Source organism: Branchiostoma lanceolatum, chromosome 5, assembly GCF_035083965.1.
Source record: "Branchiostoma lanceolatum isolate klBraLanc5 chromosome 5, klBraLanc5.hap2, whole genome shotgun sequence".
In the NCBI taxonomy this organism is placed as follows: Eukaryota; Metazoa; Chordata; class Leptocardii; order Amphioxiformes; family Branchiostomatidae; genus Branchiostoma; species Branchiostoma lanceolatum.
Window position 1 is genome coordinate 14,713,893 of NC_089726.1, and position 22,399 is coordinate 14,736,291.

Below are 22,399 nucleotides of genomic sequence, written 5' to 3' on the forward strand. Positions count from 1 at the left end.
TTAACTGAACTTTAAATAACAGCTTAATGGCCATTAGGTCTAGGAATATTAATGTTGTGTTTCTGATTACGGCCCTGAAGAAATAAAAAGGTAAGTAGGTAGGATTCTCAAATGAGGAGAAGCTGTTGAAAAAAAAAAGATTGTACGTTTCCATGACAAATTTTATGTCCCTTACCAGCAGTCGATCCCCCAAAAATGCGAGGGTCGGCAGATTTTTTTATGGGTTAGTTTGGTAACTGGAAACACAACATTTTTTTTCCCTAGGCCTCACCTGTTTGAGAATGTTCTGATCTCTCATGAGCTTCTGCCTCTCCCTGTTGGGGTTGGTGATCTGTACGTCCAGAGGGTCCCCTCCGTTGTTGGGCTTGTCTGCCAGGAAGTACACCAGGTCCGTCAGCAGCTGGGTAACAAACCTGAAACGGGAGGTTAAGGGTTAGGGTTCGTCTGTGTACCTACTTATAGAACAGCATCCTCAACATGTCATAGTTTAGTTTGACATGTCCCAACTGGCACTGAAGAGCAGCTTAACATGTAGAATCTCTTTTTCAAGTAAGTCATAGATCTGCTTTTAGTATTAACAGATGAATCCCAATATGAAGAAAATGACACCTCATGTTAAACGTTACTGTGCATTGTTTGTTAGTTAGATATTCAACTTAAGTTGGAACTGGTATAAATTTGCCTTTCATTACATTTGCTGGTTAGCTTCAAACTCAAACAGTGTAAAAAAAGAAACAGACATCCACCATGTTAAAGAAAATACTAACCTTCTGATTGACAAAAAAAGCAACAGAGAGGAACAGTGCAATTCTTAATATTGTTTTATCGGTAAGGTGTACAAATAGAGTGAGTTTTATGGCAGTTCACACAAGATCAAACTTCATAGATAGAGAGAAACTTATATAACTGTAGTGTTTTTGACAACTTATGTAATTCTGGAAGCAATCATTCTTGGTCATCAGCAATCTATCAATTCTGTATGGAATAAAAATTACATAGACTATTCAGAAAGTGGGCAAATGGTAGAAAACACCTTACTTCCAATCTGTTAAGTACCAGTGCAATATTAAGGTGTCGCTACTGTACACTTTTTTTAGGGAAAGAACAGGGATGTCATAAGTTTCTATTATCTTCAGTTACCAAATGGAACAGCATGTCAATATTGAGTTTAAATGTTTGTTTGAAGAATACAATATAAAAAAGCATACTCATCTACCTGGATGTTTTGGTAAAGGGTGTGAGATATGTTGTAAAATCAGTCCTCTTTGAAAATCCCTAACCATGCCCTTAACTACACAGCAGGAATGGCACCCCTGACTCAAACAGCTTCAAACTGTTGATTCCCTGAAGATTCATGCTGTAACAAGTTTGTTTTACGAAGGAGGGGTGCCGCTCCAACTCACCTACTCTGCTTACCAAGCAAAAGAACCATCAAGAAATTGTAATAAATACAAAACTAATCATGATATTGTGCTGTGCAAACATAATACATAAGTGAATATGGACTAAAGAAGCGTGGTATGACATGGTAAGGCAAGGTCATTCCATGTGGGCAAACTAAGGATGAGAGCTCTACATGGTGTATGTCAGGTCGACAGCCCATCCTGCAGTATAGAAGATAGGTGGAAGGAAAGTCAGGACAGCTGCAAAACAGCTTCAAATCCTCCCTTGTATCAGCCAATGAGGAGAACGTTGTTAAAGACGAACACCATGATTTTCCTCCTTTAAAACCATGTCGTTTTAGTCTAGTCGTAACGGTCAGACTTCTGGTTCAGAGGATGTTTTGTGAGAGTTGTGTGTCCTTCCACCTACTCCCCCCCTGCAGGGCAGGCTGTTGTTGCGGGACCAAGTCCAGAAAACAGCCAGACCTCCGGACGCTCTTTGACAGCACATTGTTGATGGCCGGCCGAGTCGGCAGTTGGGAAACAGAACTGGTCGGAGAAGACAGGATGGTGGCATTTTCAAAACAAAACAGAAATGAAAATCCCATGTAATAATAATGATGATCACCCAATGGAAACAAAATCATGAGATAAGAAATCATCTTCTCCCACCACCATGTCGACACTACCTGTCGAATGTCTAATTACGGGATGCTACTCGTCAAGTGGTGGAAATGACCACTACAAATCAATCAGTTTAATCGCTGAAACAACTATGAATGGCAAACAGCCAATACTGAATAACAGTGTATAGAATTTTCTGGTGAACTTTTACGAAAGTAACATAACATGTAAACTTCTTTGGCCTGCCCACTAAGAACCTTGTCCAAACTGAGGACTTGCCTACCTTCTCTCATTCTGAGTGATGCTGCTTTTCTCTAGTTTGCTAGCTATGTCCTGCATCACCTTGCAGGCGTCATTGGCAAAGTCCAGGTCTCTGACCTCGTTGGCAGGGACAGGAACGATGGCAAAAGCTTCCTTATCCTCACGGATTGGAGCAGCACCAACCTAGACACAAGATTGATTTAGAGAAGGAAACCTCAACTTAACACATATCTATATAGTCTAGTATGACAAATGGAAACAGAATTATCATCAGGATTCCGCATAGTACTAACTTAATGTCTTTTGATTATACAACACTTAGGACCAGGAATGGAAAATTTGATTTATCTTGAAAATACTACAAAAGATTGTTACATACTCAAATCGTAACACTTTATCACTTAGGATAAAAAGTACTACTGTAACATGATATTAGGCTTTTTATGCTCTAGAAGTGCCATTACAGTTGAAGTTGGTTGAGTAGGCAGGTAGCCAGGAAAGACAAGCCAAAAACATTTCATACCTTGAGCATGACAGGTTTGTCCTCCTCCTTGTCTATAGGTATAGCTGTGCTGTGTACCCAGGTGTTTGTACACAGGTGTCTCAGGCGCACGTAGGAGCTCCTACAAACAAGGCAGGTTAAGGTTAAGTACATCATGGAATAAGTACATTGTGGAACTGAATGTACTGGTACTTCAGAACTTCTTTTCTCTATCAGCAGAAGTTTGTTTGTTTGTTTGTTTGTTTGTTCATTAAAATTCTCCACACACATGTGAATGCGGTGAGAGAACAGGTGGTATCTCCTTTCCTAGCTCTCACCGTGGAAGTCAATTTTCAATTATCCATTATATGAAACTGTTACCTTTCTTCTTTAAAATAAAAAGACATCATTTCAGTTGACATTCTGATTCAAATGAAAGACCAGTACAGCCATTAAAATATGAGACTACGATAAACAAGGCTTAGATAATATTTCCTCTTGAATGTTATCAAGTGTTGACAGCAGTGGAATAACAGTTACAGATTGGATCTAATGCTTTAGAAGAATGTACCTAGGGACCATTGAGTCTGCTCTCTGCATGGTGGTGGGATCCAGTTCAAAGATGGAGGCGATGTCGTGCCCGTGGGGAATGGGTACCAGCTGGTACACCATCCCGCCCTGCGGCCCCGCCAGCTTCTGTCGCTGCGTGTCAGGGGTCGGGTCATGGTCAATCTGGACCATGGGACAGGATAAAACGATATACAGTCATAAGTCATATGAATTCTGTGTGAAAAATGCTGTAAATTGAAAAAATATTTCAGTGGATATATGTCTGCATTTTTTTTCGCTGTGAACTCTCGCCACAGACTCATCATACCACGAACATATGTTCTGACTTTCATTGTTTTGCTATGGTTATTATACCATGAACACCTATCGTGAAATTACATGACCATGAATTTACATCAATTTCCAGCATGTGATCACATGATACATGTCCTTTGGAATATGTTTACCACATGTTTTTCATGTTGTTTTTCAAACAAAAAGAAGTCTTTCCATGTATAATGCCCTGCCATAGTGAAGTGTTATGAACGTACCTCTGCTGCTAGGTATGTCCCGGAGGCTAGATGTTTGAACCTAAAGAGGCTGTTCCAGTGACCGGCGCCACCCTTACAGGGGTCGTGATGAACCACCTCTACTTCCCACAGGGCTTTGGAACTAAAGGTGAAGAAGTACAAATAAAAGTGAACATTAACTTCACTCCTCCATTCACCATGCATGTTCAATGCTCATCAACCAATGAAAGCAGCTTATACGGTGCTACACATATACCATGAAAAGCTGGGAATCAAAGTTGGCATTAGTCTAAATATGGAGTGAAATACATGTTACACAAAATACTGATACTTGATTCAACTTGCATTCATTAAAACAGGCTTCACTATCAAGTTAAAATTGCTTTCATCCATAAGTCGGCTGCAAGTCTGAGTCCTTACCTCGTGGCTGAGGTTGCTGATTGTCTGGCGGTGACCCTCAGGAAAACACACTCCTTCCTCTTGTACTCATCTCCCGTCAGAAACTTCTCCTGCTCAGCATGGAACAGTCGCACCACATCCCCCTGGGGAATACAACATACAGCTTACAGTTAAAGGTATCATCATACAATCTACACTGTAGAAAACAGATCTATGCATATCATCATACAATCTACATGTACACTGTAGAAAACGGTTCTACGCCTGCCAGATAAACTATCATATGGTTGGCGACTTTCATTGCTAAAGCTGAAAAGTATAATTTAGGGTGTCATAAACACCTTGCCTAAGGCATATCGCAAATGCATCTCAAATAAAATTTCTTTAGCAGGGTGACAAACATTTCTTGCAGTAAGAGATATCAGATAGTGGTACTTAGAGAGTATATCGTCTGTGATGTTTGTAATATAGTGTAAATGGTGTAGGGTACTTACTCCCTTTAGTACATCATCAATGTTCTCTGTGTAGATCATGAAGAGGGATACCTTCCAACTCGTATTAGAGTTTACAGAGTTCACCTGAGAGGAAAAAAGAAATAGTTCATAAGTTTGAGCATCTCCCGTAGACACCCTTTCATCCTATACTAATTACAGCTCATACCAATTATGTATGATAAGTAATTTCCTGACATAAAAGTAAGTCTAATGGAAAGGAGATGAACATGATTATACGTACACATTGATTATATATCTGAGATATTCACTGGGTTTATAAATGTACTGTTTAAAGCTATCAATTATGCCTGCACTTAGATTTGGCAAAGCTCTGTAATCTTCCACTGCCAGGCTCACAAAGTAAAGATTACACATCTCCTTTGGGCGCCTCCTTATATTACTGACGTCAAGAGGGGAATAACTAAATACATGTAATACTCATAGGCTGGATTACCTGCTGCTGGCAAGGCGTCACAGCATGAAGCTGATATGCTCAAATTGCAATAACTGTAACGTTATTTTATTAAGTATAGTTAAATGACGGACTCAAAAAGATCACAGATGACATGAATCAAGTACTGGTGGCTGATTTTACTAGTCTAAGAGTGCAATAACTGGGAGTTCCAAAAGTGCAATAACTGAGGGTTTACTTTCTTTCTGCACTATCTGTCTAACATACCTCTTTACAACCAGGGTTGTCCACCAGTTCATAGTTACTGGCATGGAGAGGCTGTCCAGCGTTGACTGGCATTAGGGTAACCTTGTCTCCAACAACAACCTGTGGGAAAGATATATCAATGCTTCTTATCTTTCTGCATGGCAGAAAATAATACCCAGATATGGGAGGAAGAGTGGTATTATTTTCTAGAAGATTTATTGACCATTCTTATTCATTTAATTCAGTACAACACATGTTTCAGATATGAATATAATGATAATGTTTGTACTTAATACCCTCATTCTTCAGCATTTTATCAACAAAGATGGCTGACGCTTAAAGCAATGTAAAAATATAAAGCATGATTTTATCAACTTTAGATAACAGACCTAATCATACTGTAGTCAAATTTTACTGCTTACTGTAGATGTAGTCTTGGCCGGAGGACATGTGAATGTACTTACATTATCCCCAGGTGATCTCAGCTTGTAGAAGGGCTGGATGTAAAACCACGACCCTTCATTTCCAGACGGATCAAGGGTGACTCTCATTGCATTTTTCTCCAGATGTGCCGGGAGGCGCTTGTTCACTGTCAGGAACTTGTTGCTCTTGAGATGGAGAAGCTGGACAGCAGAAATTCAAGTTTTAGTGAAAACTTTCATCAAGTATTGCACAATGAAAGGTTTGTGTCTCAGAATCATTATTTCAGTAGCATGACTGTACCCGTGGGTTTTGCCCAGCATCCGCCTTCTTGTTGCTAATGACCAAAAAAATAATGGCCATTCCATCATCTTGCTTGACAGACAAAATTGGTTTGTCTAATAACAGTAATACAAGAAATATTAAGAATACGTAAAATCACACCAGGAGGTTTGAAAAGATTACAGAAAGAAATCTAGGGTTGGGCAAAACCCTGAGCTGTACCCTGAGAGTGGTTGTAAAGAAAACCTGTACACTTTCTACTTGAGATAGACTGACAATGATAGAATAGAAGATAAGCACCATTTTGTAATAGAATGTAAATTATACGACAAAGAGAAAACCGAGCTTTATACACCGATACAACCTATGCTCCCTTACTCTTCATACACCAAAGCAATATAAATATATATATATATATATATATATATATATATATATATATATATAGAGAGAGAGAGAGAGAGAGAGAGAGAGACAGAGAGAGAGAGAGAGAGAGAGAGACAAATTTACATTTTTAATTAGTTTACTTTAAACAACCTATTGATTATGAACCATATCTGCTCTTACATATTTACCATTACAAAGGAGCGATGACAAGTCGAATTCATGTACAGTCAAACCTGCCTAGGCGACCACCTTTTCAGCGCGACCACCTGGCCATGGCGACCGCTTTTTCTCGGTCCCGAAAATTTTCCCCATAGGCACAAGCATTACGCTGCCTGCCCAAGGCGACCACCCGTCCAACGCGACCGCGACCGCCACGAATTGGGACCGCACAAAGCACAATCCCTGCCCATGGCGGCCGCCTAATTTTCAAGCGTGTGGTGACATCGGATCAATTTGCTGTCGGATTTCACGGAAATGTTTTCAAGACTTTGAAGGACAAAAATAAGGACAAAAATATATGGAATAGCAATGTTATAGCATCGATTCCTCCATGAAGCGTTTTAATAAAACGTTCCCCCTATAAACATTGTAAATGTTTGTGATGTTGTTGTACCTATCGCCGTAAATCTTATAGTTTACCGCAAACTTAGTTCGGTTTAAAATCAATTTTCAAAACGAGTACGTAGTGCATGGCGTCAAAAAGTCAGATTTCACAGAAATTACTATCTATTTCTTGTATTTTCAACAAAAATGTGTCTGTGTCTTACTAAATTCCGCCGAAAAATGACTTCGCGGCGGGCAAAACATCGGGCGAGAAATGTTGTCCCGACGCCATCTTGGATTTGGCGTGGCCCGGATTTGGCGTACCGCTGACCTTTCTAAAACACGATGCTTTTGTGTATGAACATTTACGAATACTCTAGTTATTGATGAAAATTAATATTCTAATTTTCCTTTTATTTCCATGAATCTCACAAACCTTTATTGGACGCTGTGCGCTCTGCTGCACTGACTGATACTTTTCGATGCCGGTCGCACAGAGCTTGGCAGCGCGACGAAATCACACCGTTCCGTTTTCATCTTTTGATAGGATTGAAAACTTTTTGCCCCTTTTATCCAGCGGTCGGCGCCCCAAAAAGGCTGGGGCCAGCAGGTGTTTTCTAGGGATTTGTCTTAGGCCGTAAAACTTCGATGATGTGTGTGTGTGTGTGTAAGGCGCTGCGAGATCATCGAGGCAACCATTGTTTTGTAGTCAAAATTATGACGAAAATTTGTACACGATGTAATGAGAATTGAACCTAGTGGGGGTCATGCTGTCTAAATCCACATACTTTTCCATCCATTTACGTACTGTATTTGAAAACCTCGACCTGGAAACATGTGAGTGGAATCCTCTTCATGGCGACCACCTGCCCATCGCGACCGTTTTTGCTCGGTCCCCCGGGTGGTCGCCTTGGGCAGGTTTGACTGTAGTTTATAATTCCTGTAGTAATTTAACAATGTATAGATGTATCTGTGTACTTTTCTTTTGTTGTGACCTGTACTTAACCCAGTGAGTATATGTGCACAATAAAGGCCTTCATACATTCAATGATATGATGAGACTCCAATTCTCTTAACAGGTGTCTCACCTGTATGACTCCTCCATACTGAATAACACTGCCAAGTAGCTTCTTGTTCTCAGCCTCATTTTGTTTCTTCTCCAGGTCTGCGGCATGCTGCAGTCGAGAGGAAAAAAAGATGGTTAAACAAATCTGTTTCGAATGATTTCTAGAAGATAATGCTGCATGTGAACGGAAAAGCATATACATGTAGCGAGTAAGGTTGAGTGATTATTACCTTCGCCGAGAACGTTATGTTTTGCACAGCGTTTATGTGTCTGTCAACACAATAACTCGAGAATGCCTAGATGGACTGTCTTCATATTTGGTAGGTCGGTAGGTCTTTGTGAAACCTCAAAATGAGTAGATTTTGGGCCACCTAGCTGCTTTCTAAGGTACTACAACAGACCTCCCGGTTTTGATATCTCGTTTTCTTATTCCATGCACTTTGGTGTTGCATAATGTGTTTGATAGTACAGGATGGAAATGAAGTCTGAATGGACCTTATTATATCTCAACAACACCTGGCCTCCATTGACAAAGTGCAGAACCTATGGGAAAATCAGATCTTGACAATATGTACAGCTGCCACCTTCCAGGAATTAATACCAATTGCAAACAGGATTGGGAGGGGAAAAATAGCAACCAAAATATTTTCTCAGTAGCACTGTGTAATTTTGATAAAAGGATTAATGAATATAAAATATGAGTCAATATTCTGTGATAAAGGCAATGGTATTGCCAAAACATCAAACAGCCATGTGGGAAAGGTATGATATTAATGCAGGATGCTAAGTTACCTTGTTTATTATGATTAAGGGCTACAGTACAATACTTAGTGATGAATAAAGCACAAGCAAAGATGTCTGTATGAAAAATGAGCACTACTAAGTTTGCAATGACTGTGCTGCAGTTATTATTAACATCTGTAACTAACATTACAACCTGGCTATAACCATATATCTTACAATGCACACAACTGAATGACAGTCAGTAAGTAAACTTAATTTTGGAAACAAAATTTAGCAACAGCTGCACCTGTTCTCTTTCTCACTTACGAAGATGTATTAATAAGAAAGGAAAGAGTTATGAAAAAAGGTAATCCAACAGACATCTGTACAGAGAAGAACAGGTACCAAAAAAATGGGCAAAACATCAGTTTGTATGCTAGATACTTCTAATACATGTGCAAAATGTTCACTTTCAAGTTCAAGGAGTACATATGCATAAAATCTCTATCATAAAATCAAGCACATTTTGTACCTTTGAAGATAAAAATTTAAGTGGATCCCAGGCTTTTGCAAATGCATCATTAAATAAAGCCGGCACCCACAGATGGGAAAGCATATTGGTTGCAAGCAGCAAATGGCTCTCATCATATCGCCATCCTAGATTCCTAGCTAATAATGTCCCCTGCACATACTGGGGTTCACGCCTCCATGGAATATACGTGTATCTCCTTCAAGGACAAACCACACAAAGAGAGAAGGTCGCCCATGTGAGCAATTACTGCAACACAAGTTCTTTGATTTGCATTTGATGTAAGCTGGGCCGGCCCACTCTCAACCTCTTCACTAGTGGTGCCAGTGCGGGAAGCTGGATCTCACTTCTCTTTGAACCCCATTTAAGATGTCTGAGACATGCAGAACCACTCTAATCTTGGGGAACGCCACCAGGAAATGGAGTCTGAATTCATTTTTTTCTACCATGGCACCAGCCTAGTTATCATGACGGCTATTTCCCGACTGTAATGAACACATTCTTGCTTTAATGCCCTTGTTGACCATGCTTATGTAAAAATGGGGTGCAAGGAAGGTGTGAAACTTGGCCATCTTGCAAAATAACTTAAGAAGCGTTTGTGCTTGATACTTCATGTACTGTTGCAGTATATATTACTGATGCATGTTTCAGTCTAAAGTTGTACTTGAAATCAAGAAATCACCATGGCCTTTAGCTGTTCTAGCCACAGAGTGTGCCATGTCACATGTAACAATTCTATGTTTGATTTTGGTCAGTGTGTTTGCTTACTTTGTGACTTTGCGGTTGATCCATTCATGGTATGTTCATTATGAGATAGACCATTCTGATGAAAAACAAACATGTATGTACAACTGTGTACAAAGATACTGATTTTCACAGAGTTGTAACACGGAAAATCAACTGAATGTATCCACCCTTCCATATATGCACTCGTCCCATCCATTGATATGCCTTAGTTTTATTGATGGGAGAAACAAGGACACCCCTATAATCCCTCCTGAATGATAAATGTATTCTCATCGCTATCTCATTCATCATTCCTGGGAACATCACTCAGCACCCCCTAACCAGTCGTAGATGAAGAGCTTTGTACCAAAGTCAGAACACGGTATTCACGATCAATAAAGAATACAAAGGATTGTGGTCTCATGTCTAACCTTTCAACTTCAAGGTCAGATCTTCTCCATCTGCATCATTCACAGGGAAATTACGATTCACCCTGAGACAGGAAGGCAATAGGTGGGCTCACTCAACAAGACTCGTGCCTCTGAGCTATATAGATAATATGGGCTCCTATATTCTCACTCTCCATACTAGAAACAAGATTGAATCGATTTTTTTAACCTCTGTCAAGAATGGATTCTTTAACTGGAGATGTTTCTTTTGAAACTAGTTCTTATTCTGTCCATATCTCAACTTAAAATCTTAAGGAATTTCAAATTTCAAAAGCAACAATTATCAGTGCCACATTTTACCACGATACTTCCATATTTGGCATGCATCACACAGACAGATAGATGAAGTTGGAATAGTAATTGTAATATGACTAAATTGGACAAGGCTCCGTTTGACAGATCCCCTGTCAAGGAAAGCGCTTACTTACTTTATTTGAGTCCCAAAATTGTGATTTAGCATGATAATAATTGCTGTTCTTGCTGAGATCTATATTCCTTATCTTGTTGTGGTTGTAGCATGGAAACGCAATCCCCGCTACAGGTACCAACACACGTTTGCATGCGGGTCGAACAAGTTTGACGTCATCCGCACGGAAAATCAATCCAAACATCGATGATAACAGAGATGAGCAAAATGTGCCAAGACATTACACATCTCCTCAATGACACGGAGCTCTGATTCTGAATATCAAGATAACAACATGGAATACAGAATACAAGGAGTGACCAAAAATAGCAAGGCTTTCACAATCACAGATCTATAGCTAATCAAAAATTGCCACAGATAACAAGCGAAAGTAACAAGTACAAGGCAAGGGTCACGTACTACATGTAGTTGCTTCTATGCTGCCTTTGGCCTTGAGATTCATGTCCCATTAAGGGATTGTCGCCAGTCTCATCATATTTAATGCCTTCACATTTCCATTCAGAGACTTTATGTGAGTGAGCAGAGGTCAGGATATTACACTATCTGACATGAATCAGTCATGACTGCTATCTTTATGTTACATCATGAACAGCAACGAGTGCAGCAAGATCATATGATGATGATGAACTTTATTGCATATTCATGCCCAACATGGGCTAAATGCATTAGGTAACATGAAATAAAAGAAAAGAAAAGAAACTTTGTGCTATATTCCATCTAAATCTACAGAGTCTCTTCTCTCTTCTTGAAACATTTGTACACAAAGTCACATAGTTTTTCAATCATATCGTAGTTTCTAAAAGACATAAAACATGTGAATAACTCATTATTTGTAAGATGCGCAGGAACCCACTGAATGGTATATATATTTCACTTTATCTTCACGGTAGCAAAACTTCACTGGTGTAAGGAAAATGGACATTTTCACTGAACTCTAACTTCACGGTGGCGGCAAGTGATTTATAGAACGGATGTGTGAAGGAATCCTAAATATAACAATAGGTTTTTTTTCACGGTGATGATAAGTTCACGGTACAGAGGTGACCGTGAAAACAGTGAACATAAAATTACAGTGATTGAAACAAGAATTACAGTATCTCATGTACTGTCATTATCTTCCAACACCTTAGATCAAGACAATTTGTATTCTGTTATAAAAAAAACTATAGGATATTTGGAAGTTCTTTGTACTGAGATGATCTGTATTCCACGTACGCCTGTAGCACGACAACTTTTAAACTCATTTTCTGCCGTTTTTGTGTCCAGACCTAATACCTGTGCATCGAAAATGTGATTCTTTGAGAACCATTTGTTTCTCATCTGTATTCCCTACATTCAGGAGTCTTGCCTGCATTTTGACGACATCCTGTTTTATTACATCGTAAGAATAGAAATCTTAGTCAGCTCTTTTTCAATAATGTAAGAGCTCAAATGGAAAAGTTAACAGCCTCACTACGGGTGGGCTGCATCTATCTAACTTTACACACCGTTATTTCAGCTGTCCAAACACTACTAATGTACATGTACAAGCCAGTGGGCTGTGGTTGAGCAAATCTCCTATAAACCAATTGAATTCCTCATGAATTGGGCAATCAACCATCTGAGAGGAAGGAAACATTCTGTCAAACTCAATCAGTTGAAATACCAGATATTTCACGCAACTCTACATAAGCGTTTCTAAAAATAGCCTCCCTCAATCGTGAGAGAAAGGGGCACAAGAAAATGCCCTGGAATTACATAGCACTGCAAACACTTTTTTATAAGGTTTAAAAGAAACATGTACTGTCGTTATTGTCGTTGTTGCTTTTAGATGTCTATATGTGTATATGTGTGTATCAGCCTTTGCACCTGAAGCAAACAATAAATAGATAAATATATGAATAATAGTTTGGACGTTTTATTTGAAAACAGCACAAAGTGGGGTATCGACTTACATTGATGAAATATCATCCTAGCCATGTGCAAAGTTCTTGACATTATCAAAATGACAGGTGGACATTTCCACTTTGTTTTAACAGAATCATACCTCTGGCACGGTGTCATCAGAGAAACTTGAGTGCCAGGTTTGAGATCCATGTATAAATGTTACCGTTGGTCCGAATGTTGGAACGTTCATTACGTGTACCATCAGTAGGCTATATTTAGTCTGAAAATGGGTGCGGATAATCTACCAGCTGTGCTGAGGGAGTAGAACTCACTCAGTGATCCGTGACGGAGGTAAAAGGATCCTGGAATAAGAAGCCACACTTTGGTTGGTTTCTGATTGGAGGTTTGCCACTGAGTGGGCTGCCGTCATGGGAAGTCATCCATCAAATGAGTACAGAACTAAGCAATCCAGGGAGTACAGCAAAATGACTATTTTTGATCTGCAGTAATTGGACAACGTTACGAGGACAGCATCTCAAAAAGTTACCTTTGTAGAAGGTCTGAATACTTCACCATACTACATGTAGTGGTTCTTCTTTTTATCTAGACAATTGTAGCCTGAATGCCAGACCAATGATAGATATTTCAGAGATTGGGGGTCTGGCATCCAGGCTAAGACAAGTGATGCCTGTACATGTCTGGAGTAAGCGGTAATGCTACAAAATGTTGGTTGATCATGGGTAGCAGCTGCCAGTAAAACATGCTGACTTACTGGCAAATACAAACTTTATGTCAGTCCATTATCAGGTGTGTACTCATGGCTTATCATATGGCCATGTTGCTGGTGAAGCTGGTATGTTACGCCGAGGGGCGGTTATACCTGCTAATATATAGATAAACAGATACGTATGGCACGTTTCCAATGAAAGAAAAAAGATGGGAAAACAGCAGGTTTCATATCTTCCTGGGCCATTCCTTTTTCTCGAACTAATTTCTTCATTTGTTTTCCCACCATATAGATGGGTATTTGCCAAAACCCTGAAGAAAGTACTTAGCCTAAAAGCCGTTAACGGAAAAAGAATAGCCATCTTTGAAGACCATTTTCCTCTGCTAAGATTAAGCCTTTCCATTCCAATGTTTCAGTCTTTCAAACTGACAGTAAACAATATCTATGGTATGCAGACAAATCTTCATTCAAAGAGGAATTGTCACATGAGCATTTGTCTTCATTAAGTTCATAGAGGTAATTTAGAAGCACAGACAGGAATTTTAGTTTGCTACAGTTGGCCATGATTATTGATTGTACGCAAGTTGAAAATAAGGGTGAGAAGTTCCAAGAAAGGTGTGTCAAGTTACATTTGAATGTCTACAGACTACAGTGTACATAGCACTGTTGACACATTGTTCATGGTTAAACCTTAGCCACTGAGTTACCACAAGTGTCAGCATCAGACAAACTTTGACAAGGAAAGTCTGTAATGCTTTTCCCCAGACAGGATCCATGACAAAAATTTTGCATGTCTCAGACCTTGGCACGAAGCCAGATAAATGTAGAACTGTCAAACCTATGAGCTCTTTTGAGGTATACTGTTTGTAATATAAAAAGACACCAGGCAGTTCCTTCATAAATCAATGTGTATATCTGTAATACCTGTAACTAAGATGGACTGACCAATGCATGACATATTTTCACAGACGTGTTTCATGTAAGATCATCTTGGTGGTGGAAGGAAGCAATGGAGTCTTGGTGAAGAGAACAAAGTGTAGTGTACTATCACACTCCAATGATTTCCATAACGATGTTTGCATTATTTAAACCAGCTTTAATTATACAGTAATACCATACAGAATATCACATGTGTATGTCTCAGCCTGGGCTTCATGTTTTTGAAAATCTAGCGATACGTCATATTTCATCAAACAGGTAAAATAAGGAACCAGGTAAACATAAAATTTAAATTTCATCCTTAAATCATTGGGCTTGGAAGCATTTAATTTTAAAACTATTATGGTTCAAATGCTCTGCCTCTCCTGAATACAAGTTGGGGCTTACATTCTTTTGAAGGATCATTCTATTAAACTCCGGCAACACAGACTTTTATCATGATAAAAATATATTGACATGGGTAATGTATTAAGACCTGGCTGCGATAAATAAGCAGACAACAAACAGATCTGGTTGGAATTCAGCATATTTCACATGGCTCAAAATAGATTATGTTGTAAATCCTAGCATGATCCAATCTCATCCAATTTCTCCTTTGCAATATCGTAAGGGAGTTATTTGCTGAAGTTATTACACCTGGGACTTGAGCTCTCTTGGCTTTCAAAAGTTTATATAAGAAATCTGGAATAACTGCGGGAGGTCAGGTTGTCTGCAGTCAATAATGAGTCCCACTACGTGAGTAATTTATAGTCTGCATCAGCTGTATGCAGTTTACCCAACTGAACTCTATGATCTTTAACGCACAGAAAGTGAACACCAAATGTCAATTCCCATTGCATCATTGGTTAGAGATTAGACAGGCTTTGAACTATGTGAAGGGTTAGCCTTTGCTTCGTTTTCTTTTTGATATTCTAATACATGCTTACATGACATTCATTCTGCCTTAGAAGCTTTGACCTGGAACTACCCTCGTTCAACAAAGTGCAGAATCTACCCTGAAATGTATATTTCTATTTCCCAAGGAGTTAAAGCAGCCATTATCTGAATTTTCTGTGTCTTACACAGGTTAAAACTTTAAGATATCACTATCCTAGCATTCTTACAAAGACCAACTACTCTTAATATACCTGGTGCAATCCAGAACTAACACATTTGACTCAATGGCCTTGAAATAATGGTTACCATTATCTTGGAAGGGCACTTGAAAAATCTACTTCCAACCATAATTCCAAGGTTGACATTTAGTTCTTTGCACAGTAGACCTGGCACAGTAGACCCGTTGTGTAATGCTCTTAACGGTCGATCTGGATACACGTAAAAAAATCTTAGCCTTGTTTCATTTTCAGTCCCTAAGCTGTTTGGAAAAGAACATTAACCCCATGACTCTATTTCCATGAGGGGTCTGGCTACTAGTAGTTTGAAAACAGCTTTATTCCACTAGATTGTGACATGTTTCAGACAAATATGTTTGATATCCCTGTCTGACAGTGGGATTCTAAACCCTGTCCCTAGACACAACAGGTGTCAGACAATGTGGGTGTTTTTACCTCCCACAAGGCTGCCAACTCATTCTGACAAAAAGCCGGCATGCAACACTCTCTCAAAATGTGTGATTGTTTCTCTGGGGATCTGATGACAAATCAAGTCATCTCCCAAGTTATGAATCATGCGAAATAGTCATCATTTTTCCCTGCACCCTGCAGACCCCACACCTCGGCCAGGGAATGGTTAATTTGTAAGTTTGGTAGCAGAAAGCACAGCAATCAATCTTTCAGCACCACAGACATTCCCAGCTGTTGAAACACAACCACCTAGTTGACATATTTGGGATTCCTCTTGCCTATCAGTCTGACATGTACAATAACAGATTCAACAATTTGAAAAGATAAAACTCTTAGAACAAATACTAAGGCTCCCTTAACATAACTTACCACCAATAACATGACAGCCTACGAAACCAGCAAATGAATACATGTACCCCCCCCCCCCCGATTCACGTCAATTTATAGACAAATCTTTGTGGCTGAGACATAGAATGAGCAAACTCAAAAAAAAGTATGCACTCCTTCTCTACTGATGTGGAACACATTTTTAACTGGAACCTTGCTATATTTCATAAAAGGGTGTTTGTGCTTTTCCGATCATCTTCTGTGAAGAAATTTTCTGCAAATATGTGTACATTTTGTACGAAAGAAAAAAAATCTTTATGAAAAGTTTCCACCAATCTTTTAGTACACTGTCACAATGACCCAGCAGTTGCCCCCATCAATTGTCACCATCTTGATTTCTCACATCGCAAGTTCGTCTCAAACCCAGCCAATTTCATCACGATTTCTCGCTATTCAGCATCCAAAATCAATGTCCCCATAGGCTTAAAAATGATGTGGTCATTGTCTGCAGGCCCCGGCCCATGTGTGGTTGGAACTGGAGCCGGCTCCACTGGGTCTCTGGCAGGTTTGAGGTCGTCCCTGAGGTCTTCTTCCTATTTTTCCAGCAGTAACCTCAAATAAAGTATGCACCCTGACTTTGGCAACGACTTCAAATACATTTTGGAAAGTTTCAAAAGTGTGCACTTTAATCGAGAAATACGGTAGTGCCTTTTCTACGTTTGACCTTCAAACCTGTACAATGCTGATTCTACTTCAGCCCTTAGCTTCCTGCAGACCATTAAGGTTTCTATCTTTGACTTATTGCTGGTCGATGTGGGCAATTTACGTGGGCAGTGATGTAGCCGTTTGGATCTCTGACAATGGGAAATACATTCTTCAAGAGCTCCTCAAATCCCCAAGTCACTACAGTTACATCCAATGAAACTTTCTCTCCATCATGGATGGCATAGATGAGAGTACTTGTATGTGAATGGCACTTCCTAAATGGTATTAAATGCACAAAAGTGTTTGTTCTAGCTCAACTCACTGGACATTTAAACTAAATAAAAAATCCGGGTAAGGGGTCTTTTTAAAGTACTGTCTTCTTGCCTGCAAGGTAATTCTCGCATTGAAGAAGACCAAATTTAGTGACATTTAAGCAAAAGAACAACAAAAGACGTACAAATAGCAACACTGTTACTTTTGATCCTCATCATTTATCAGTATCATCATTATCTAAATTCTAATTGGGGCAATTATGCAACAATCTGTCATCCCAAACATCTCTTCTACAATCACAAAAGTCATGGTGTAAAAATAATCATAAAATATTCTCAGAATCTACAGACTAGTCTAGACACAGCTTATCACAGTATCTGAGACAATGAAGTGTGAAAAGAAATCTCTTCATACAATCTGGCGATTTACTGCTCGACTAGACTAGGGATTTGTTCATTACCCATAACCGATGAAAAATCTTGATATGAATGTAACAAATTATCCACGCCTATTGGCCTATTTTGTGATCATTTATCACCCACAGTCCCAGGGAAGTATGTTACAGGAGGAGGAATAATTCCCACTAGATGAGTAGTTCTACTGGCAACCTGTAGTTTGGAAAATCCTGCTGAACATTTTACTGCTTTCTTCCTTTGTTTTGTTCATCTAGGACCAAAAGTTTGTGGCTGGTAACATTTCTCATTATGGCAATTGCAGACCAAGCAATATCTAGCTAGCCCATGGAGCAGTATGACTAGAGGGTAATATTGTACATGCCATGTAATAAATCCAGATTCTGAAACATTTAATACAGGTTGCTTTGAAAAACTTGCCTTCACAGTTTGCACTTTTCTTTGTATATTTCAAATTTCATACAGTAGTCAATTGTACAAGCTCCTGCTACAACTTTAGACTACGTGCATGACTGAAATTCAATCAACCACAGTGCAGAGCTATTTTACATCTCTACTGATAACATCGCCTGTGGGTAGGATGCGGTCTCCCTACATCTATACCTTAAGTACCGACGTCACTTGTTGCAAAATTTCTTCCTGCCGTAAGCAATTACGGACTAATCTATCTCCAAGATACAATCATCTCCAATTGACAATTTCCATTTGCTGTCTGCCAAGTGAAAATGAAACCCATTTAGAACCAAAAAAAAAATATCTCCCCAATATTTCAGATTTCACTGTACTATCAAGGGTTTCTTCGGCTAATGCTCAGCATTGCCAAAAGGGTTAATAGGCCAGAACAGTGACGTTAAGTGGCCTTTGGGCATGTGACCGAGAAAGATGCGGGTCATCTCATCCATCCTATAGATAACCAGCCCTATGGCCATTCCCACACCAAGCCAACAATGTTACAGTGATCTGGCAAGACTTAAAGGTTTAACTTGGTTGGACAACGGGTATCTCCATCAAAACCATTTCTGGTCTGAAGGTCATACTAAAGGTATGAAGGTCATACATATCAAGTGGGACTATTAATGCCAAACACATCTAAAATCAATCTTTTCCTGGGTCAAGTACCCTGCTCATGGAGCAACCTAAATTTGTAATGGAGTCTTCTCCTCTTATTCACAAGTTATGATTATGAAACAGTCCCTGTCGTCTTTCTTGAACTACTTCTGATTCTCCTTTCTTAGCCCTTCATGTAAAATCCCTCAATAAAATGACAAAAATGTCAAAATTGACGAGACATTGATTGGGCCATAGGGGCAAAAATGCAATCAAGCAACAGGGCTTCAGGTGAATTAGAAGTGGCTTTGCCTTTGTACAACGTTCAATATTAATATCATCCACCCTTAACAGGCTGAATCAGTCTATGGTCCATCACCTGCTATCTGCAATTAATGTTGACAGCCAATGGCTTCAGAATGCAAGCATTATGCAAGATTAAAGAAATAGGGGAGGGATAATTTAGTTAAAAGGCTGACTAAAATTTAGCAATTGATATGATGCCAAGGTTTATGACTTCAATTAAGTACAATTTTACCACAGTAACCCTTAACATATATTCAGGACCTTAACACATGTACAAAGTAGGGAACTAAGGGTCTTAATCTATTTTCACGTATTATAATAATAACTTATTAGAATGTCTAACAATGATTTATTTAGCCCAATTTGTAACTTTGTTAAGGTATGGAATTCCAGTTTTCCCCAGGTATAGCCTCTAGCCTTTAAGAGGACAAAGACCATCTGCACTTACCATAGGTCTGCTATATAATTGCTGCAGACATGCCAAAATCATTATAAAAGTCCTGACCTTTCTAGGGTTTTCAAGATGCCTCTTCCAACCGGCCATAATTGCCCCCCTTGCCATTACAGGTTGGCTACAAGCTTGCGTTATATAACTGGTTTGGCCTGGGAAATTCAATGCTACTCGGTGAACTCAATTTTCTAGGAGGCACAGAGGCATATTTTACAAGGAGGCTGCTTACATTGCCAGTATGATGTTACATGACAATTTAACATTATGGCCAGTAGCAAATCGGAAATCGTTTTTTTCTGGGGGATAGGTGAACCGATCAAGGTTAATGGGGACTAACTATTCCACCGTTTGCTTTATGTTATTGATGGCTTTGGTGCAGAATATGGTGCAGAATTTAGAAATAATAGGGAGATATCTTTCACAATTGAATGCGAGTGTTAGTTTTATAATCAGTGTATATCATTGAAATCTTGACTTCTTTTAGACAAAACCCAAAGATTCAAAGAACATGTACATTTTAGATACAGGATTGGTAATGAACAGGACGAGTCAATTCTGTACACCCTGTTGATCAGCATCTTAGAGATGATAAATGGATTCTTTAGGCCCTTCAAGGACCTCATCAAATATGTCTTCAGATCTAGAGAGCCTTGGTTGGTTATTAGGAGACACAAAAAACAACAGAATATTGTTATTTACTTTCTCGGTGGTTTTATTTCATGGTAAAGGCTTTTCGTTGTGTTTGAAGTTTAGGGTTGAAACAATGCAGTTTTACAGTAGGATTACAAAACACATATGTAAACGATTTTACAGTAATATGTCACAGTGAAAACCGTGAAAATAAAACCATCGCAAACATTTCATGATTTACAGCGAATATTGCAAAGTTTTGTTCCACAAAGTGCCCTCCTAACAGTTCATTGTTTGCATATATCTCCGACATTGAACCGTATGAGCTAATGTTTACTAAAACTATTAAAATAACAATAATGTGCCAACAAACATGTGAGTTACAAGATTTAAGTATGTTCACTGCAAAAACAGTATGAGGGCCTAGAGCTAGGCATTTCATTGCCATTTTCCTCACATACAGATAATGCAAGAGAATCTTTCTCTTGTCACCATCAAACTCTACACTCTACATTTATGGGCTAATATCAGCCAGGCCTTTATAGCATAACAGTAAAAAGTCAGGAGCCACATTCATGGCTGACCTTTATTGCATAATATACGACCTAATATCCTTCCAGCAACTTTCTTTTCACAACTTTGACAGATCCATAAAGATGAATACGCACAGTCAAATTGAAAGCAATGCTTTCACATCACTTCAATACCAATCATTATGGCATACATGTAAGCCTGTAATAGTTTCATATTTCTGCTCTTAGATCCTTTTACACTACAGCACAGTTAAGTCCATTTCAGTGGAGTGCTTGCCTACTCGTGATTCTATTTCTGATTGCTTATAAAGCTCTAGATTTGTAATCAGCAGTACATCAAGCAAATGACTTTACAACTCATCCAAAGTATTACATGACTGTGTGGTAGATGGGCACCACAGGTACATGTTCGTAATTAGTGTGTCAAGAAGGACATCAAAGTGTGTGGCCTCACCAGTGTGGATCTGCTGGACAGACCTGCTTGGAAGCCTGGTGTTCAGACTAGTCCACTGCTGCCCACCCCGTGTCAGGGACCCCAGCAACAGTATACCGGTAGTCAAAATACTACTACTAGTACTACTACTAGCATAGTACGCTGTGTGCCAATAACCCTACCTTTCTCTGAGTCTGATTCTTCATTCATGTGAAACTTGAAACAATTTTTTTCATTGAACCCTTGATAATTATCACAGTGATAATAGATTCAGCTACTCTCACACTAAAAAGCAGTTTCTAACACTACCAAATGTCTTACAATACATCACTGAACAAACCATGCAAAATCAAAGCCCCAAAGCCTTTCAGGAAATGCCAGAGATTATTTCCTCTTCAGAACTCCTCGTCTCTGGTGTTCCACACATGTCTCTCCCAGGACCCAGATACGTCAACAGGAGACGTTTTAATGGACTCTGTGTTACACAGAATCCCCAGACCAGTAAAAGGATAGCCCTGGTCTTCTACATCCATCATAACACATCATTCTGTGTTACTGTTTGTGCATTCTCTTTAATGTAGGGCCAGACCAATGGCATTCTAATGTTGTATGTATGTAATATGTATGTACTCCACAAATCTACAGTGTACTACTACAACAATATTTCGGAGAATGAGAATGGAAGAAAGAATCAATTTTGCCTCCTCACTTTTGAGACATAACATCACATCTTGACAATGTTACAAAACAAAAGCTAAGCTTGAAATGTTCAAATACACTGTATGCTACATGTACTATGAATATATTACAGTACACCACAAAAACAATTCCAAACCTCAGATTCAAAGGCAGCTGCAAATATGCTGAATGTAGACTAATTCATGTGGAAAAATCCATAGAATCAAAGTCATGTACATGTGTACTAGGTTGTGGTACCACTACAATGCATGAACTTGATGATTATCATCATAAACTGTGATAGTCTGACTTTGTGGAGTGGAAACATTACCTGCCACATAAAAACTAAAAGCCATCTGGCATATGTCAGAAACCAATCACATGTAGGAAATAGTTATTCTAAGACGGAAGATATTCTGCAGTGTTTCAACCTGAAAACAGTGCTGATAATATTGACAAAACTGTTGTTTGGATTTCATCAAGTGCAGGTAGCTTTTATCAACAAGACAAAGAATGGTCAGATCCTTGTTTTGTTTTTTATTTATCATGTAAACATATTTTGTTGATAAACATTATCAT

At 39.0% G+C, this 22,399-nt stretch overlaps 1 protein-coding gene across 4 annotated transcripts in view; it reads right to left on the reverse strand.

Moving 5' to 3' along the window:
• LOC136435356 (inositol 1,4,5-trisphosphate receptor-like) overlaps positions 1–22,399 on the reverse strand; it is a 95,882-nt gene that overhangs the window by 54,329 nt on the left and 19,154 nt on the right. For 3 of the 4 annotated variants that reach the window (XM_066428792.1, XM_066428791.1, XM_066428793.1), the window contains exons 4-13: positions 8,099–8,185; positions 5,843–6,001; positions 5,400–5,498; positions 4,721–4,804; positions 4,248–4,369; positions 3,849–3,969; positions 3,320–3,480; positions 2,791–2,890; positions 2,290–2,450; positions 272–413 (exon numbers count right to left, since the gene is read on the reverse strand). In XM_066428792.1, coding sequence (XP_066284889.1) covers positions 272–413; positions 2,290–2,450; positions 2,791–2,890; positions 3,320–3,480; positions 3,849–3,969; positions 4,248–4,369; positions 4,721–4,804; positions 5,400–5,498; positions 5,843–6,001; positions 8,099–8,185 — 1,236 coding nt within the window. Of the gene's footprint in view, positions 1–271; positions 414–1,868; positions 1,932–2,289; positions 2,451–2,790; positions 2,891–3,319; positions 3,481–3,848; positions 3,970–4,247; positions 4,370–4,720; positions 4,805–5,399; positions 5,499–5,842; positions 6,002–8,098; positions 8,186–22,399 lie in introns of all 4 variants that reach the window. The other variant, XM_066428790.1, reaches the window with a different exon arrangement.